General features: G+C 41.6%; 1 protein-coding gene across 2 annotated transcripts; it reads left to right on the top strand.

The window, feature by feature from the left end:
* The first annotated feature begins 1568 nt into the window (after nt 1–1568).
* Nucleotides 1569–19964, top strand: LOC311138668 (isocitrate dehydrogenase [NAD] subunit beta, mitochondrial-like). 2 transcript variants are annotated; one of them, XM_084173449.1, is made up of 11 exons: nt 1569–1630; nt 5454–5633; nt 6051–6171; nt 11496–11556; nt 11686–11818; nt 13145–13278; nt 15238–15340; nt 15419–15565; nt 15709–15803; nt 15880–15940; nt 19422–19964. In XM_084173449.1, the coding sequence occupies exons 1-11, from the start codon at nt 1586–1588 to the stop codon at nt 19497–19499; spliced, it is 1158 nt and encodes a 385-aa protein (XP_084029575.1). In that variant the 5' UTR covers nt 1569–1585; the 3' UTR covers nt 19500–19964. The 2 variants fall into 2 exon arrangements, with proteins under 2 accessions (XP_084029575.1, XP_084029574.1); XM_084173448.1 differs by lacking the exon at nt 19422–19964 and adding an exon at nt 16736–18983.
* The last annotated feature ends 247 nt before the right edge of the window (nt 19965–20211 follow it).

Below are 20211 nucleotides of genomic sequence, written 5' to 3'. Positions count from 1 at the left end.
ATAATGGATAAAGTTGACGTCATAGCTTTTATTGGTAAGGTTATCAATATGACTCAGGTTGTGGAAAGCAGAAATGCCAGGTTGAAGGTTATTGTGGAGACGGCCAAATATACATAATATTATAATATATGATATACTTTTTTTTATTCAGATATTTCAGGGGGAGCTGCAGCATCCTCAGCACCCGTACTTCCCGTGGTATGGTTGAAATGGTTGTTGACATGCTGAACAATCCTAATGGTGGAGTGTTTCAGCATGATATAGATCAAGTTGAATTGGGTTGGGGGATTTGGGGCGGGAGAGAGGAAGCGAGACGGTGGATGGTGGTTGGAAGAGCGCGCTTGTTTGAAATGGAAAAGGGTTGTGGTAGCTATTGATAAAGAAGAACATCAGCTGCTTTACAAGTGGGATACACTGTTAAGCTCTACATCCCGAGGGGTTTGTGCTGATTGTATGGAGATTGTGACAGCCGGTTAAATGGCGTCCCTTCAGAAAGCAAGAACAAGATGTATGTCAGGAGAAGTGCAGTATTATCATAAGGAGACGTATACTTGGAATACGTAGGAGGAATGGAGGGGAAAAGAGCAGCAGAGGAGGTCTAAGAGAGAGAAGGAGGAAGAGGGTGATCTTGGGTCAGTTCAAAATGGCGGAAGAAAAGGAGATGGTTTGTTAAAGAAGAATGGTAGAAAGTGTAAGCAGAGTGAGCTGAAGACAGGAGGAGAAATGGAAGTTAATGAGGGCTTAGTATCAGAGGTGGTAGGTGTGGTGAAGTTCTCAGAACCCAAGGCTTGCACCTAGGGTCAGGATAAAGATGAGTCTTTGACAGTAGGAGTGAAGTTTGTGGAAAAAGTGGACCCTTGCCTTTTGGCTGATCCATTTGTGGTTTCAGGCTGGGTGAAAACAGAGTTGGGTGCTGTGGAATCGGTGAGGGTAACCAGAAGTGGTCTTGTGATAATTGTTTGTGTTTCTGCTGGTCAGAGGGAGCAGGCGCTCCCGTTAAACGGGGGCAAGAGATGTAAATTGTTTTGCCCTCAAGAAAAGGGCGCCGAGAAATGTGAAAGTTGACCAACTGAAGGGGAAGATTCCCGGTGTTTGTGATGCTCGTCGTTTGGTGCGACGCAGACATGGAGGCGTGAGTGGTGAAACAGAAGAGTCGTTGTCTGTTCTTTTGAGTTTTGATGTTGAGTCTTTGCCCGACAAAGTGATGTTAGTTATCCTGTATGAGCTTTTGTGCTGAGTGTAGTGTTAAATGGTAGGGTATTTGTTTATTTTATTTTTTTAAGCAAAGTATAAGGGAGTTATACTCTAGTGTAGTAGGTGGCAGTAAGGCTAAATTTGTTGGCTGCCAACTGTCGTTAAACCTAACCGAAGAAGAAGAATTGGGGTTGGGAGGGTGTGGTAGAAGATAGTAGTGATTTATTTGGTTTTTAATTTGCATGGCAGTTCAGAAATGAGAAGATAATGATTTATCGTACATTCCAGCACAGTAGGTGGCGGCATGCACTTTACACGTTTGTTTTCAGACCGCCATCATATCATAGAAGAAGAAGTTCATTTCCTCCACATTCTTGCTGGTTTGTGCATCATGATGGCTGCCGCCTTGAGAGGGAGTCTTGTAACATTGGCCAAGGTGAGTCGGTAGATGATGTTTACAGCCATCAAATTGTGGACAAAGTGTTTCGTGTAACGTAAAACTTTTCGCCGTTGGTATTGGTGACTACCATTGCTTTGTTAGAAACTCCTTGATATGTATTCCTCTAACGTTAGTTACCAATGGTAACGTTAATGCGATAATGTCGACAGCTGGCTAGCTCCTAAGACTGGTAGTACAGCCAGCTAACTAGCTGTCAAAGCTATGATACGGCTACCTACCTAGCTAACTAAGATAACTAGCCAGGTTGAAATTGAATGGTTGTCACATTCCATTGAATGTTGTCACGAACGTTAACCAGCAATCTAACGACGTATCAATGAACACATGCTAACGGATTGATGTCCCATGGTTATCAGCTTCAGACCACAGCATCAGTTATGCTGGGCATATACACTACACGACTTCTAACATTCGATTAACTTGGACGTGCTCACATTTCCCGATTTCCCTGTCCAAAATCTTTCATTCCGTCCATCCTCAAACCCAGGACGTGGGTGCTCACATTACACGACGATTACTCCCTAGTTAATCTTGCCCTGCGTTTCTCAGTTGTCATAGAAAAGAAATGCCGATACGCAAACAGTGAGATGCTTTTATTAGTGTGCGCATTATTATGTGCAGAAACATTAAAAAAAAAGAGACTGAGGCGCAGAATATGGACTTAATTTCATATTCTCATTATTATTTCATATATTTTTGGTGGAGTTCGTTTTGCATGGCCCATGCCCTGGGTGAGTGGAGGTTTCATTTAAGGACCAATGGAATGGTCTAAAATGAGTAAACTCCTCTCATTCGTGGCACCGGCCATGTGAAATGAACTCGCCCATTGAAAAGGCAGCGGCGTTCTCTCCACTTCTCCACCAATTTGTTTTACATCACCTCGGTCCACACCGTGCATGTTGTCGCTGTCCTCTAAGCTGGCAATGAGCTGAGTGCTCAATGTCTATTGGCAGCAGTCCTTGCCCAATCGCGTCGTAGCAATGCTGATACTACTTTTTTTTTTGGGGGGGGGGGGGGGGGGGGGGGGGTGGATCAGCTTAATATTGCAGATAGATTGTATCTTCTATCAATGTAATTGTCTGCATCACTTCCAATCCCCCATGTTTTTTTATATATATACTCCCCTTTATTACTTTTCAACCCCGCCATCCTTTCCCTACTTGGAGTAAATTAGTGAACAACAATGCCCAGGCCTCTACTTCCGGTCTATACTTACTATCTACACCTTATGGACACAGTTAATTTTACAATAATTCTATTATGTATATATATATTTTTTTTGTTGCTCCTGAACTACTTCTACTCTCAACCTCTCCGATCATTTTCATGATGTCCATCCGGTTTGCTTCTATATGCCAGATCTTTCTAACTGCTTGTTCAGTGTACTTCCAGTCTTTGCCTGCCCTTGAACGGTCTAAGTATTTAGAAAAGTTGATTATTGTTAGCTCGCCTAAAGCACCAGTCAAAAGTTTGGACACGCCTACTCATTCAAGGGTTTTTCTTTATTTTTACAATTTTCTACATTGTAGAACAATAGTGAAGACATCAAAACTATGAAATAACACATATGGAATCATGTAGTAACCAAAAAAGCGTTAAACAAATCAAAATATATTTTATATTTGAGATTCTTCAAATAGCTATCCTTGACGACAGCTTTGCACACTCTTGGCATTCTCTCAACCAGTTTCACCTGGAATGCTTTTCCAACAGTCTTGAAGGAGTTCCCACATATGCTGCACACTTGTTGGCTGCTTTTCCTTCACTCTGCCGTTCGACTCATCCCAAACCATCTCAATTGGGTTGAGGTCGGGGGATTATGGGAGGCCAGGTCATCTGATGCAGCACTCCATCACTCTCTTTCTTGGTAAAATAGCCCTTACACAGCCTGGAGGTGTGTTGGGTCATTGTCCTGTTGAAAAACAAAGGCCACTAAGCCCAGACCAGATGGGATGGCATATCGCTGCAGAATGCTGTGGTAGCCATGCTGGTTGTGTGCCTTGAATTCTAAATAAACCACAGTGTCACCAGCAAAAAAAAAACACACCATAACACCTCCTCATCCATGCTTTACAGTGGGAAATACACATGCAGAGATCATCCGTTCACCCACACCGCGTCTCACAAAGACACGGTGGTTGTAACGAAAAATCTCCAATTTGGACTCCAGGCCAAAGGACAAATTTCCACCTGTCTAATGTCCATTGCTTGTGTTTCTTGGCCCAAGCAGGTCTCTTCTTATTGGTGTCCTTTAGTAGTGGTTTCTTTGCAGCAATTCAACCATGAAGGCCTGATTCACACAGTCCCCTCTGAACAGTTGATGTTGAGAGGTGTCTGTGACTTGAACTCTGTAAAGCATTTATTTGGGCTGCAATTTCTGAAGCTGGTAACTCTAATGAACCTATCCTCTGTAGCAGAGGTAACTCTGGGTCTTCCATTACTGTGACGGTCATCATGAGTGCCAGTTTCATCATAGTGCTTGATTGTTTTTGCGACTGCACTTGAAACTTTCAAAGTTCTTAAAATGTTGACTGACCTTCATGTCTTAAAGTAATGATGGACTTTCGTTTCTCTTTGCTTATTTGAGCTGTTCTTGCCATAATATGGACTTGGTCTTTTACCAAATAGTGATATCTTCTGTATACCTCCCCTACCTTGTCACAACACAACTGATTGTCTCAAAAGCATTAAGAAGGAAAGAAATTCCACAAATTAACTTTTAACAAGGCACACCTGTTAATTGAAATGCATTCCAGCTGACTACCTCATGAAGCTGGTTGAGAGAATGCCAAGAGTGTGCAAAGCTGTCATCAAGGCAAAGGGTGGATATTTGAAGAATCTCAAATATTAAAAAATATTTTGATTTGTTTAACACTTTCTTTTGGTTACTACATGATTCCATATGTGTTATTTCATAGTTTTGATGTCTTCACTATTATTCTTCAATGTAAAAAATAAAGAAAAACCCTTGAATGAGTAGGTGTGTCCAAACTTTTGACTGGTAGTGTATATGACCTTTCAACTTGCCAGAGACCAGCTGGGGAGACAACCCTACCAAATGTCCCAAAGTAGCCTATGGCGATATCTACACCTACTTGGTGGAATCTCCAGTTTTGCATAAATATCCAAATGCAGAAGAACATTATAGCTGTTCTTTGGACGGATACAGCTCACTAGTCCTTACTACAAGCTAACTAGCAAACTTTATGCAATACACATACTGTAGCTAGTTAGCTAGATACAAACAAGTGTTAGCGACTTACCGGTGATGAAGTGCTTCGAACACACAAATGTATAGAGTCATCGGAGCCCACAGCTTTCCATCATCGAGACATAATGGCCTGAAACCATGAGGTTTGTTAAACATGGTCCCTGGCTGTTGATTAAACTTAATTTGGTGGTCTATTTCTCCTGCTGTTGTTCAAACAAAACTGTACGCAAAAGCTTTTCGTCATTTTAAAAGCAGGGTTAGCTAGCTAGTTAAGAAAGTCCTTTTGGAATCGTCTCTTTGGCTGATAATCGTGATGAACATTCCATGCGAAAGTATCTGTTCATGCTAACATTTTAACATTCAGAATGAAAGTGTTTTTAGGTATGATGTAGTTTGTTGATTAAGACGACATGAAAGTATGTTGAAAATGACTGACCAAGCATATCCCAAATATTTATAGAAGGCTTAAAAAAAAAAAAAGAATACAGCCACTGGCAGATGAGACACATTAGCTATAACGAGGACCAGACCATCTGATTATGCTTACTTTCTACAGTAGACCTAATTCACTATTGTGTCCTGGTCTAGGGCCTTACTGGCACTGGTCCGCAGTGGCAGCAGCTGGCTGCCCGGTCCCTCAGTATGACCGCCAGTCTGGGTGGGCCTGAGGCACCTCCGGCTCGCGCCGACGCCACATTCAAGGTTACCATGGTGCCCGGGGACGGAGTAGGACCTGAACTGATGACTGCCGTCAAGGAGGTGTTCAAGGTATGTACATTATGGTGGCTCCACTTTCTCAAGGCTGACCTGGAGTGACTGTGACTGAGTGTGGATGTCTGGTCCCTATGTTGACATATAGCTAACTAACTCATCGCCTCCGGGTATCCTATTACTTAGGCATCAACCCCAATACATACATTATGTGGCCCATGTGGGAATTGAATTCACTATTGCCGGCACTATGCGCCAAGCATGCTCTGAGCTCAATCCAATACTTTGTGTTCATTGATAACTGAATATGCAAGACTCATTCATAAAGTTTATAGTCCATTCATTCGCTAACTCCTTTATTCATTCATCCATCCATCCTCGACATGTCCGTCCTGTTTCTCGTCCCCTTGTCTTATCTCCTTGGTTCTACCCTTAACCCTGCCTTTCTCTTTCCTTCCCTCCATCCCCCTCCAGGCGGGTGACGTCCCAGTGGAGTTTGAGGAGTTCCACCTAAGTGAGGTGCAGCACATGGACAGCGACGAGAAGCTGGAACAGGTGTTGGCCTCCATGAAGACCAACAGGGTGGCCATGAAAGGTAACTAACTTCCTTGTCTCCAAAAGCGATCTGTTGAAGTCGATAAATGACAAACTAGGCATACTAGAATTAGTCAGTAAGGATGTAAAGGAGTTGAAGGCGAGCCTTGAAATGAGTGACGAAAAAGCTGCGATAATGGAGAAAGATACAAAAAAGCTAAACGGGACAGTCACTAAGATAGAAACGGATGTTAATGAACTTAAAAAGGAGAACAACTTTATGAGAGAAGTCTTACTAGACAAAGACTAGATCTATGAGAGAATCTACTATTTACGGGTATCCAAGAAAAAGGAGAGGATCCCGAGAAAATAGTGAAGGACTTCTTTCTTACAGCTCTTCAAATCCCACTCGATGCTGTCGATAAAATCCAACTCGAACGTGTACACCGTTTCGGACAATCGTTGCCAAATTTGCTTTCTTTAAGGATAAAGTCATGTTTAAAATCTTAGGTAAAAACTTGCTGGCACCAAAATAGGCATGAATGATCAGTTCCCGAGGGAGATTGGGTACAGAACTTTGCACCGTTCTGCAATCTTTAGATGAAAAGGGAAGCATACTATAAAACACATTTATAGTATTTTGTAAATGGATAAGACGGCATTAGAAGAAAGGATAACTAGCAAAATAATACATCTTCATATAACTAATTAGAACACAAAAGTACTCAATCAACATAGTGGAGATAAAAACATAGCAAACAGAAGACCGAATGTGGATGTATTGGTGGTGTGCGTTTTTATGCTTGGAAAAGTGTGGCGTTAAATGAGTGAGAAGAAAAGAAATGGTTGCATATCCCAGAACCAATGTGTGTCTGTGAGCAGGGGTTGTGAGAGAGAGCTTTCAATTTTATGCAGATGAGGGATATACATTTTAAAATAAAGTATACATCTAATTTATTGTCCTATCATGATGGAACGGTCCCCAACCCTATACCCTAGACACCCACCTGAGTGACCCATACACCAAAGCGAAGTCCCCATCTGTTTTATGGCCCTGCTGTAAGCTGCCTATATGCAGCCAAAACAGAAAGATAAATGCAGTCAGAGACCTACTTGAGCAGCACCGTCCCCTCAAGATTCTGAGCCTGCCTGGCAGGGTTGGTCCTACAAAGCCAGTGCCCCCTGATGGGAGAGCATAATATACAAGGAAATTCTCAAAGCCGCTAATGAGAACCTTGACGACCTTGTACCTAGCTGGTGGGGATTCGGGTGGGGTACCCCCACCCAGGTAGTGGCAGTGCTGGCAACACGGACAATCAGAGAGGGGGCATATTATTGTGGCACAAAATAATCAAAGGTCTGACTGCACAGTGATGCTTGGGAAAATGGTTACAACGGGGGACCAGAGTGTGTGTGTGTGTTTCAGGGGAAGGGGGTGGATCTGATCTCCATCACCTAGGACTTGACATAGGTTAATCAAATCTCAATTTTTGCTCGATCTTGCATGATTTCTCAAACAGCTGTAATTCGTAAATCAGGTCCTTTCTTGAGTTGGGCTCTGGGATGTAACAACCGTTGATTATCTGAGCTTATGGTTGATTGTGGAGGAAAGGGGTTGAGTGTGTAAGAGTGTGTGTGTATGTATCCCAGATCTGTTGCAAGGGGGTAAGAATGTTAGGGAGAATATAGGATGAACCACAATTGTTTGCTAAAATAATAATTGTTTGACAAAAATGTAATGCAATGTCAATCCTGGTTATAGGTAACAATCCTTTGCATGAACTGCTGACATTTATAATGCATTTTAATTGATAATGATTGAAATTGAAGATATGCAAGATATTTGAATAGATAAATATTTTGAATAGCTATATATAAAGCAAATTGAGGTGAGAGCATTGGAAAGGCTTTTGGCGGATGACCTGCTTCTGTTTTGTGGGTGGCACTGTGTGCTGTTTTCAAAGGATGGGTCCTGGCCTCTCGGGGGGGCCTAGGGATCCGGGACGACGGGGGTGGTCTGCCGATCACTGGGATGACAACCCAATTTAGGATGGAGAGGGGCTTTAGCGGGGGGAATAGTGGAGAACAATTGGAGGGTTACTTAGTAGCAATGCAAATATCATGGTACAGCTATATGGACACTCAATCACTATGTTACTTTTTAATGGTAAATTTACAAACAAATAGATTATTATGATAAATAGATTTGAAACTTGTATCTCATTATGGTAAGTGGTTAAATAAGTATAGCCAGTTATAATTGTAATGGCTTAGCAGATAATAAGAAAATAATAACAATATTTACCTGGCTCAAAGAGAAGGAATATAATATCTGTTTACAGGAAACTCATTCAACAATTCTAGATGAAGTTGTGTGGAAAAAGAACTGGGGGGATGAAATATACTTCTCCCATTGGCAAAGGAACTCAAAAGGGTGATGATATTAAGTCATTTTGATCCGAATGTGCAAATTGTCCAAACAGATCCACAAGGTAGATGGATGATTTTAAATATGTTATTGGACCATAAACAGATATGGCTAATTTAACCTTTACGGACCAAATAATTATGATCCACGCTTCTTTGAAAATATATATAATAAATGATCAACCCTGCAAGCAATACAAGACTCTATTATTATGGTGGGAGACTATAATACTGTTTTAAATAGCTCAATGGACCGTAAAGGAAATCACACTACAAACTATCACCCTCATGCTCTTAAAGAAATCATGAATGTCATGGATACATTAGAACTAGTGGATATATGGAGGCTTAAATATCCTGACCTAGTGAGATATACAAGGCGGAGACTCAATCAAGCTAGTCATCTTGACTTCTTTCTTACAGTTGAAGTCGAATGTTTACATACACCTTAGCCAAATACATTTAAACTCAGTTTTTCACAATTCCTGACATTTAATCCTAGTAAAAATTCCCTGTCTTTAGGTCAGTTAGGATCACCACTTTATTTTAAGAATGTGAAATGTCAGAATAATAGTAGAGTGGTTTATTTCGGCTTTTATTTATTTCATCACATTCCCAGTGGGTCAGAAGTTTACATACACTCAATTAGTATTTGGTAGCATTGCCTTTAAATTATTTAACTAGGGTCAAACGTTTCGGGTAGCCTTCCACAAGCTTCCCACAATAAGTTGGGTGGAACCGAGTCAGGTTTTTAGGCCTCCTTGCTCGCATACGTGTTTTTAGTTCTGCCCACAAATTTTCTATAGGATTGAGGTCAGGGCTTTGTGTTGGCCACTCCAATACCTTTACTTTGTTGTCCTTAAGCCATTTTGCCACAACTTTGGAAGCATGCTTGGGGTCATTGTCCATTTGGAAGACCCATTTGCGACCAAGCTTTAACTTCCTGACTGATGTCTTGAGATGTTGCTTCAATATATCCACATAATTTTTCTTCCTCATGATGCCATCTATTTTGTGAAGTGCACCAGAACCTCCTGCAGCAAAGCACCCCCACAGCATGATGCTGCACACCCGTGCTTCACGGTTGGGATGGTGTTCTTCGGCTTGCAAGCCTTCCCCTTTTTCCTCCAAACATAACGATGGTCATTATTGCCAAACTGTTCTATTTTTGTTTCATCAGACCAGAGGACATTTCTCCAAAAAGTACGATCTTTGTCCCCATGTGCAGTTGCAAACCGTAGTCTGGCTTTTTATGGCGGTTTTGGAGCAGTGGCTTCTTCCTTGCTGAGCGGACTTTCAGGTTATGTTGATATAGGACTCATTTTACTGTGGATATAGATACTTTTGTACCTGTTTCCTCCAGCATCTTCACAGGGTCCTTTGCCGTTGTTCTGGGATTGATTTGCACTTTTTGCACCAAAGTACGTTCATCTCTAGGAGACAGAATGCGTCTCCTTCCTGAGCGGTATGATGGCTGCGTGGTCCTATGGTGTTTATACTTGCGTACTATTGTTTGTACAGATGAACGTGGTACCTTCAGGCGTTTGGAAATTGCTCCCAAGGATGAACCAGACTTGTGGAGGTCTACACATTTTTTTCTGAGGTCTTGGCTGATTTCTTTTGATTTTCCCATGATGTCAAGCAAAGAGGCACTGAGTTTGAAGGTAGGCCTTGAAATACATCCACAGGTACACCTCCAATTGACTCAAATTATGTCAATTAGCCTATCAGAAGCTTCTAAAGCCATGACATCATTTTCTGGAATTTTCCAAGCTGTTTAAAGGCACAGTCAATTTAGTGTATTCTGACCCACTGGAATTGTGATACAGTGAATTATAAGTGAAATAATCTGTCTGTATACAATTGTTGGAACAATTACTTGTCATGCACAAAGTAGATGTCCTAACCTACTTGCCAAAACTATAGTTTGTAGAAATGTGTGTAGTGGTTGAAAAACGAGTTTTAATGACTCCAACCTAAGTGTATGTAAACATCCGACTTCAACTGTATGTCATTCTCGTTGGCACCAAAAGTTTAAAAAGTGTTGATAGGGGACAGAATGCGGTTGGACCATCATATAATTGGCATATACATTACTCTTACTGAATTTCCACGTGGGCGAGGATAATGGAAATTACATCATGATGATAACTTGTTTTTAACTAGGACAGAGGAATTTATAACTGAATTTTCCCACATAACATAGGTACAGCAAATCCCCTTTTTGTATGGGACACTTTTAAATGTGCATTTAGAGGCCATGCAATTCAGTACTCATCTCGAAATCAAAAGCAATTTAGGTCAAAAGAGTCCGTACTAACAAAGGAAATAGAAGGTCTAACAGAACAGATAGATAGCAATAAAAACTGTAACGTAGGAGTGAAACGAGGTTGTCCACTATCGGCATATCTATTTATTATGACCATCGAAATGTTAGCTATTAAAATCAGATCCAACAATAATATCAAGGGATTAGAAATCCAGGGCTTAAACAAAGGTGTCATTGTACGCTGATGATTCATGTTTTCTTTTAAATTCATAACTTGAATCCCTCCACAGCCTCAGAGGATCTAGATACATGTTCTAACCTCTCTGGATTACAACCAAATTAAGACAAATGTACTATATTACGTATTGGATCATTAAAAAATACAATTTTTACATTACCGTGTAGTTTACCAATAAAATGGTCTGATTTTTTTATGTGGATATACTCAGAATATATATCCCAAAATAAATAATAATAATATTTATTTATTTGCACAAAAAAACATATGGGGGTTTGGAAGTGATGCATACAATTACATTGATGTAAGTTACAATCTATCTGCAGTATTAAAGCTGATCTACCCCTTAAAAATATAAATTCCTTGTCTCCTCTGCGGGGGATTTGCTTCCGCTTGTCCGCTTTTATCACATCAGTGTGTTCTGACCGAGTTTTCTTTTCTCTGTGTGCAGGAAAGATTAACACCCCCATGGAGTTCAAAGGGGAGCTGGCTGGCTTTGAGATGAAAATTAGGTAAGGCCATATTAGATCTAGCACCAGCATGAATCCAACAAAATCAATTCATTTTGTAAGGTTATGAGAACTCGTAGTGTCTGGCTGGCTGTTCTCATTAGTGAACCTCTTCCTCCTGTGTCTGCTCAGGCGTAGGCTGGACCTGTTTGCAAATGTGGTCCACGTAAACAGCCTGCCCGGCTATAGCACCCGCCACAACAACCTGGACCTGGTCATCATCCGGGAGCAGACTGAAGGAGAGTACAGCTCTCTGGAGCACGAGGTACATCACCACACACTGCCATTTAACCAACCAACGGGTGTGTTCGTTTCAGCTTGCCTAGGGTGTTAGGTGGGTGGAGTTAGCCCATTTTTAAGACAATTTAATTGGTCCTAGAGATAAATCTTACCATGTTTTTGATTAGTTTGTTGTATGGCTAATACACATTGAAATCATCTATCACAACCAGTGTTGGTGTAACGCGTCTCAAAAGTAATGCGTTACAGTAATTACTTTTATGAGTAACGGCGTAATATAATGCGTTACTTTTCAAATTTGAGTTATTATATTAGTTACTTTTTCAAATAACGCACACACTACTTTTTTCCATTAAAACTGTAAAGTTTAATAAAATTCCACATGAATTCACAATGCTGCTGGCGGCACCGGTTTGGGTCTCAAAGTGCGTCCCTTTCAGATGGTTAAGCATTGCACCTGTACTACCATTGCTGTACCTCAATTCCACCCTGCAAAGTTTGCATTTCCTTCTCATTTAACTTTTAAAAGTACCACTTAACTTTCTCTACCATTTTTCCAACTGTTAACGATGATGACATGGTGGTGGAGAGTAGATTCCAAAATAATTGGTTCCTCGACTCCTTGCACTTTGACTCCCGGTATCGACTCCCATTTCTGAGTGTTAAGATTCGATTCCGCAAAGAATCGACTCCTAAGATTCAGTATTTTTGGAACGGAGGAGACTGGTTAGTTGACGTACTTCCGAGAATAACAAAACACTCACATCTTTCATAGCGAGCTGGAGAGGGGAGGGGCACAGGCAGGTCGGCCACCAGGCAGCCAGTCAGAACCGTGCACTAGACCTATCTATCGGCAATCCAAAGCTGTGTCTCAATGGAATGCTGTACCTAGGCAATTTTTGGGCTCACAACTTCAGTAAAGCAGGGCCTATCATCAATGGATAGGCTAGGATATTGAGATGAGCGAGATGCAACATTTCGCTCTCACACAGTATCTGTGCACGGGTTTGCGTCACGCTGTTTACAGTGTGGTAGCCAGGGCACCAAAACAGAAAATAAAAAAATCGGTTAGGGATTTATCTTAACATTTAAGGATCCCAATTTCATTTAAGCGTTCACACCCCTAAAAGCCAATTAATGCCTGATCTGAAAATGTGGGTGGAGGCTTCATATGGAGGGTTTGACACAATTGCAGAGCCTCCGGAGGCATGTTGAGGCCAAATCAAGCTCCCGTCCGCATCGCCGTGTACACTGGGCAGAACATGACCACAGAAGCACTCCAACATCATGGTCAAACCATGGTCAGATGGAAGTGTGTCCTGGTCTGAACTCTGTGCTCTCTGTCTCTCAGAGTGTGCCTGGAGTGATTGAATGTCTGAAGATCATCACTAGAGAGAAGTCTCGGCGCATCGCCAAGTTTGCCTTCGACTACGCCACCAAGAAGGGTCGCAGCAAGGTCACAGCGGTCCACAAGGCCAACATCATGTGAGTCTCGCTGCCAAAAAAGTAACCTATTTTTAAATGCTTCTACACATCTATCCAACTACAGACAACCTAACTGTTTATGCAGGGCTCGACGTTAACACTTGCCCTCTTGTCCGGGACAAGTAAAAAAAAAAAACTTGTGGGGCAAGCAGAATATAGATTGAAGTTGTTTGAATGGACAAGTAACACAATCACACATCACTATCAAACAATTACTCTGATCAGAATTGGATTAGTTTCCTCTGGATGCGATGTGTTGCACACTGTTCTCCCAATCTCTGCAAAGCGCATCATGAGTAGTATTCTTGAATTGCATTGAGGTATTAGGGTTTTTTAATCACCTGCGGTCGAGAGATGCGCTTTTGAGATCAAAGCCAGAGCCGGGTTGTTGATATTACTTGCTAGTTAGTGAGTTATTTGCCCAGTTGTAGCTACTTTTTGGTCAGCAAACAGGGTTTGTACAGTCGTGTACCGTTGCTCCAGTAGAGAGACATTGCAGCAGCAGGTAGGCTAGCCTATAAAATAAATAATGATAGAGAACAGACTAACTAGATAATATAGTCTAGTTTGGCTAGTTATCTTGGTAGTGAACTAGGGCGGCAGGTAGCCTAGTGGTTAGCGCGTTGGGCCAGGAGCCGAAAGGTCACTGGTTCGAATACCCGAGCAGACAAGGTGAATAATCTGTCGACGTGCCCTTGAGCAAGGCATTGAACCCTAATTTGCTCCAGGGGCACCCTACTACTATAGCTGACCCTATAAAACTATGCATTTCACTGCACCTATCCGGTGTATGTGACAATAAAAAAAATGTAAACATCTATTTAGCTATTAGCATGTATAAATGTCCTGTATCGGCCCTGTCCCTGTTTCGTTGCCCGCTCTCACTCCCTCTCCCCACTTTGAAGGGAGAGATGAATTCTGATAAGTGCAAGCATACAACGGTTGAGCAAGATTCCATCAAATAATTGCAACAAAAACCATTTTTTTAAGCTACTGTTAGAGAGGAGTCTCCGCTTGTCTTGAGTAAAAAAAAAAAAAGTATGAGTATGTCATTATGATGCGCAGGCAGAACGGAGCGGAGCATGCCATTTGCGGTGAATACATCAAGTAGCCTATTAGGCCTACCGATGGAAAGTTTTTGTTGGACATTTGAATTTACTCTTAGATCAATTACATTGCTATCTAGCAGCAATATATTTACGGTTAGCAATCTAGCTAATGTGTTTTGAATTCCCACTTCCTCAGGTGGTGAATTATGTAGCATATAGCCTAGGCCAATATGCACCAAAAAAAAAGATGCAGGGAAATTAATCTCTTAAGAGCCAAAAAGAAATCTGCTCATTCTGTATCCTATTTTGACATGTTGCACATCAAAATATTCAACATGCATTCCCTGAACATGGTACATGAAATGGCTAACATCTTTCATGTCTTACTTGGCACTGGAAAAAGTCAGCCTAGAGCCCTGCCGCTAATGGAAAGCAACTGTGCATAAAAAAAAATATTTATTGAGCAAAATGGGTCATTAGTGTGATTTACTTTTTGTCCTGATTCTCTGTATGGTGATAATAATGATCATAATAAATGTTATTTTGTAAAGTAGTTCCTTGCATCATACAACACAATTTTCAGCCACCTTTTTGGCCTATGGTGTTAGACCTTTTATGTGTGTGTGTGTTGCGAAGTGACTGGAGCTTTCAGATATAAAAAATCAGTCCTACTTGCCTGAATGACAAAAACAATGTCAAGCCCTGCTAAGGGTGGTGGACGTAGTTGGTCCCGAATCAACACGTAGAATCAGAAACACAAACGCACACACAGTGTTTCTCAAATGGGAGGCGTAGCTGTTTTAAAAAATATAACATTTCAATGGCCTTATGTACGTTACAGCCCAAGCAACTTGGGGACCATTGCACTGACATTCTACATCTGATTTGGTCTCCTTCTGCCTTTCTACAGGAAGCTTGCAGATGGCCTGTTCCTACAGTGCTGTGCCGAGGTGGCAGAACTGTATCCCAAGATCAAATACGAGAACATCATCATAGACAACTGTTGCATGCAGGTATGCCTCGCTCTCTCGCGCTCTTGCTCTCTCACAAATATGCACCCTCTCTCTCACGCTGCTTCTCTCTCTCTGTAGCTGGTCCAGAACCCATACCAGTTTGACGTGCTGGTGATGCCCAACCTCTATGGCAACATCATTGACAACCTGGCCGCTGGGCTGGTCGGTGGGGCAGGAGTGGTGCCAGGAGAGAGCTACAGCGCCGAGTACGCCGTGTTTGAGACCGTGAGTGTCTGTCTGCCTGAGATCCATCTTAACCAGTCAGCTGCAATCATACACTTGTTACATTAGACCTTCAACCATCAGTATAGTGCCACAATAAGCGTGTGGAAAATAGCCTGAAAATAAACATTTCCTCTCCTTCTCAGGGAGCGCGGCACCCCTTTGCCCAGGCTGTAGGCAGGAACATTGCCAACCCCACGGCCATGTTGCTCAGCGCTGCCAACATGCTCCATCACCTCAAGTGAGTGGGCACTGCTTCCAATGAGATGTGTATGTGCGCGCCCACTAATCTCAACTGGCTGTGTTTTGTGTTACAGTCTGGAATACCACTCCAACATGGTGTCAGATGCTGTCAGGAAGGTCATCAAACAGGGCAAGGTAAGAGTGTGTGTGTGTTTTTAACTATTGTATCAACATCCTGTTAAATCTTATTGGTTTGTGTGCATGTACGTACGTGTGTGTGTGTGTGTGTTGGGGAGTGAGTGTTTGTCTAAACACATACAGTGTATGACTAATTCTAAAGTTGAAGGGTTAAGAACAGTGTTTTTGCAACATAACGTATTTGTCCATGCATTTTGTGGGTCAATTCTAAAAAGACTTTTATGGATGAAAAGTGTAAAAACAAATACTCTGATCCAAAAATCAATTCATGACCCATTGCATTTAGCTATGAAAATACACCTAACAATCAATAACCCATATCCATGTGTGTGAGAGAGCCTTTTGATTATGCATGTCGACGTGGGTGGCATCTTATACACCCCTCTGTGTGTGTCCTGCTAAACATTGTCCTTGTTCTCAGCTGGCATAGTGAGGTGAAGGAACACAGCTCTGTAACCATAGAAACTGACTGGTAACAAAGACCTACTAACTTTAGTGTGCATCCCAGCCCTTATTAGCACTAATAGCAGCAGCACTAACCCTAACTAATACCATGGTTCTTAAGCAGGCACATGGTCAACACACCATTGTGCGAAGGTATGACTCTGTCATGTCAGCCATGACACCGAAAGTTTCTGGGAATAATTTCTATTCACTGATTGAGGACAGGTTATCTGAATGTGTGAAGTATGGTGTTTGTCAATCCACTAGTGTCTGAAATACCCTCCCCCTTTCCATCTCCTTTGCTCGTCCTCTTCCCCTGCACCCTGTCCCTGCGTGTGTGTGTCCCAGGTGCGGACGCGAGACCTGGGCGGTTACAGCACAACCGGGGACTTTGTGCAAGCCGTTGTGGGGAACCTCCGCCACCGACCCATGTACTAAAGAAGTCCCGATTCCCTGAACACCCCACCCTGCCCTTTACCGTAAACTGGACGGACAACCAAATAAAATCTGGATATATTGAACCCCATATCGCCATATCCCCTAATAACTTTGCCCCACTAACTATTTTGCTCACTTTCCCACTAAACTAACACTCCTTACGTCACTCTTGGCAGCTCTCTTCTCCTCCACTTTCTTTTCATATTCCTCTTTCCTCGTAAAGCGCTCAGTGTATCCTCTTTTATGTTTTTCTGTTCTCTCTTGCTCAAATTCAAATATGCTTGATTGGCCAAAGCAAATAATTATCTGCTTTATCGTCATTTTTTGGTTTTTACCAAATCGTCCATTTATGCTGTGGCCTTCTATTTTCTCCCAGTCTTTTCCTTGCTGAGTCTTTCTCCAACTCTGAGCACCCCATGCTTGGTGCCGTTTCCTGCTTCTCTCTTTTCCTCCATGTCAGCCTGTTCTTTTGTACTACCTCTGCTGTTGGCTGCACACTTCTATGAGCTGGTCTAGAATCTTCTCTACTACCTCCCTGTAGTCAACTCTCTATTTGTCGGCTACCTCTCTAGTCAACTACAGTCTCTCTTTCCCTCCACTCGCCAACTCTTCCTCCTCTCTCTAAGCTGTTTCCTTGTCTCTGCTGTGGACAAGCTTATGATTTTATATTAAATTGATCTCCACTAGTCCATCTTCACAGTCCATACTGGTTGGGCCGTGTGTTATTCAGCAGTATTGGTGAAGCTGGTTTCGTGCCACGAGGACAATACACCAATGCCAACGCGTGTGAAATCTCTACCCCAGCACTGTATCAATGGATATCTGGCCTGCCATTTCACAGTCCTGAGTCATGCCAGGCATATACAGTACGTCGTTCATAACCCTTTGACTCTATGTGCAGCATTTCCTTGGCTTGGACTAAGGCTACCATGGTAGCATATGCGTACACTACCGTAGCTGTAGACTTCTGGTCATTGCGCTAACGCTAGTTAGCATTGGCTCTTGAAACGACCTCTAAATTCCTTCATTCTGCACGCAGAGGCAAAAATGGTATCCACGAGTTCATCTGACTCTGGGTAAGTAGAAAAACAGCTTAATTGCCAGAATCTCGCAGTATCCTTTTAACTGGCCTTTTTCAATCACAACCTTAATTACGTGCACAGTCAAGTCAAGACTGTTTTAGTTGCTGTAAAAACACCACTGGTTTCCACTGAGTCATCATAAACATGGAAGTTTCTCACAAACACATATCACCACCACTGTCTTAAAGGATGTAGAGGTCACTCCTGAGAAGGGAGAACACTTTCAGCATTTACAATCAATGTTTTGATATTGTTGCGTTAGCAGGGATGCTAACAAGTTACCAAACGGTGAAATTGGCTATCTGTAGCTAGCTTAATTTAACCTTTTATTGATCCATTGTCGCTCAGCTGCATACTCTAGTCATCATCATTAGTTACTAAAATAATGTCTTAATACTCTGTCCACTGTGTATGCTGTAAAACGCACAAAATGTTTATCATAGAGGTCAATATCTTGGTAGCTTTTTGCTGGAGTTGTGACCTTGGAGTTCCAACGTGTTTGGCTATTCAGTCAAGCTAAGCTCTTTCATCATTTCAATTTGCAAACAAACAAGCAACTGTAACCCGAGCCTACGACCAGCCTTGCCCGAGTTCGCTCTGGAAACCAATTGATCATGTCAGACCATTTACTTTTCAGGTTTTGTACTCTGTGCCAAATGTCCATTCAATTATATATTGGTTATGGCGATGATGATCTCAGTGGTAGCATTTCTACTAGAGACTTAGACTGGCATGTGTCAGTCAGTCATTGGGACTTCAAATGTATTGGCTTTTGTCATCGAGTGGTACGGTATTATAAATGCTTCAAAGTGCGGTTCTTGGTACATGTTTTTATTTATAATGGTTATGGCTACAGGACTGTGGTTATAATATTGGATCTTTGAAACAACACTCAATAACACTCCTTCCCTGTTCACTAACTGTTATAATGGCTGATGGACCTTTTGTTGTATTAAAATATATTATCATGGTCAAATACTGAAGAATAAAATATGGGAAAAAGTGTGTGTTTTGACCTGTGTTCTCTCAAAAGGGGTAGACTGCATTAAACAAAATTAAAGGCATGATTAAACACACATTGTTTCATTTTTCAGGGGTAGGATGAGTGGTGCAGCATCTGTTGAAAGACCAATGTAGACTACGCTAACCATAAATGTAGATTACTGAATCATCCATTATTTAGTATGTTTGGTCATAACTATTTTATGAGTAAATACATATGACCATGGATTTGAGTTGCTTCAAAATAAGCTAATATTCCCCTACCCTTTTAATGTGTGCCTGAGTTTAGTGGTGAAAAAGGCTCTCTTACACACTAGTCATGTTTGTATATATTTGTGAGGACCATTTCTTTCCTGAATGGGCCAGGTTTCTGAAAAGCAGCTTAAGGCGAAGTTCATCGTTAGAACCATAGGATCCTATTGTTCTAAGATGAAGTTAGCCTTCAGCTGCTTTTTGGGAAACAGAGCCCAGGTGTGTGTGTGTGTGACACATTGCTCTTTTATTTGTGGCAGGTGCGCACAGGAGACCTGGGGGGCTATGCCACAAGCGACGAGTTCACCAGAGCTGTCATCGCCAACCTAGCCGTCTGAGCTAGCCTCTCAAACACACTTTTCTTTATTTACCTCCCTTCAAACTAGTCTCTCTACATTGACCACTCAAACAGCCGCGCAACAGATGAAATCCTCCTGACCCATGCTCAACAACAGCTAACACCCACAGACTCAAACCCAGAGGAGTATACATAAAATATGTAAAATACGCACAATGAAATTGAGGACCTGCTACATAAATGAGAAGCCAATATGGGGACGACACATTCAGTCTTGTAAACAATACCTAAATAAATGTTTTCCCATTCAACAGTACAGTTATATAGAACATGTAAGTCACATTCCACATTCAGTACCAGAGTGTTGTTCTTCAATGACTGGAACTTGTTTAGATATTCATACAAGATACATCTACTATATCAGTATATTATTTTATTTATTCACTACAAGTGTTATATGCATTATTGATTTGTTCATGCATAAATAAACATATTACTATCTGATACTTTGCTGTGTGGAAAATTGATGTTAACATCAAATGTGTTGTAATTGAATATATTGACTGATAATAGTGCAGACAAATGTAATTGTTTTTTATTCATTTAGGTGTTGCATAAATATTGAATTGCAACAGCGTGATGCTGTGTTTGAAACTGTTTTGAACTTCCAGTAAAATTAATATAAATCTTGCAAACATTTAGTAATCTGGAAGTTCCAGAAATTGACACCTTTTACAGAAACAAAGCTGATT

Source organism: Coregonus lavaretus (genome assembly GCF_964263955.1).
Source record: "Coregonus lavaretus genome assembly, chromosome: 12".
NCBI lineage: Eukaryota > Metazoa > Chordata > Actinopteri > Salmoniformes > Salmonidae > Coregonus > Coregonus lavaretus.
Note: the sequence above shows the minus strand (reverse complement) of the source record. Positions and strands in the feature narration are given on the sequence as shown.

Coding starts and splice junctions, on each gene's coding strand:
- LOC311138668 (XM_084173448.1), top strand. CDS start 1,586: ATGATGGCTGCCGCCTTGAGAGGGAGTCTTGTAACATTGGCCAAG. Junction 11,557..11,685: donor GGCTTTGAGATGAAAATTAG/GTAAGGCCATAT, acceptor GTGTCTGCTCAG/GCGTAGGCTGGACCTGTTTG. Junction 11,819..13,144: donor ACAGCTCTCTGGAGCACGAG/GTACATCACCAC, acceptor TCTGTCTCTCAG/AGTGTGCCTGGAGTGATTGA.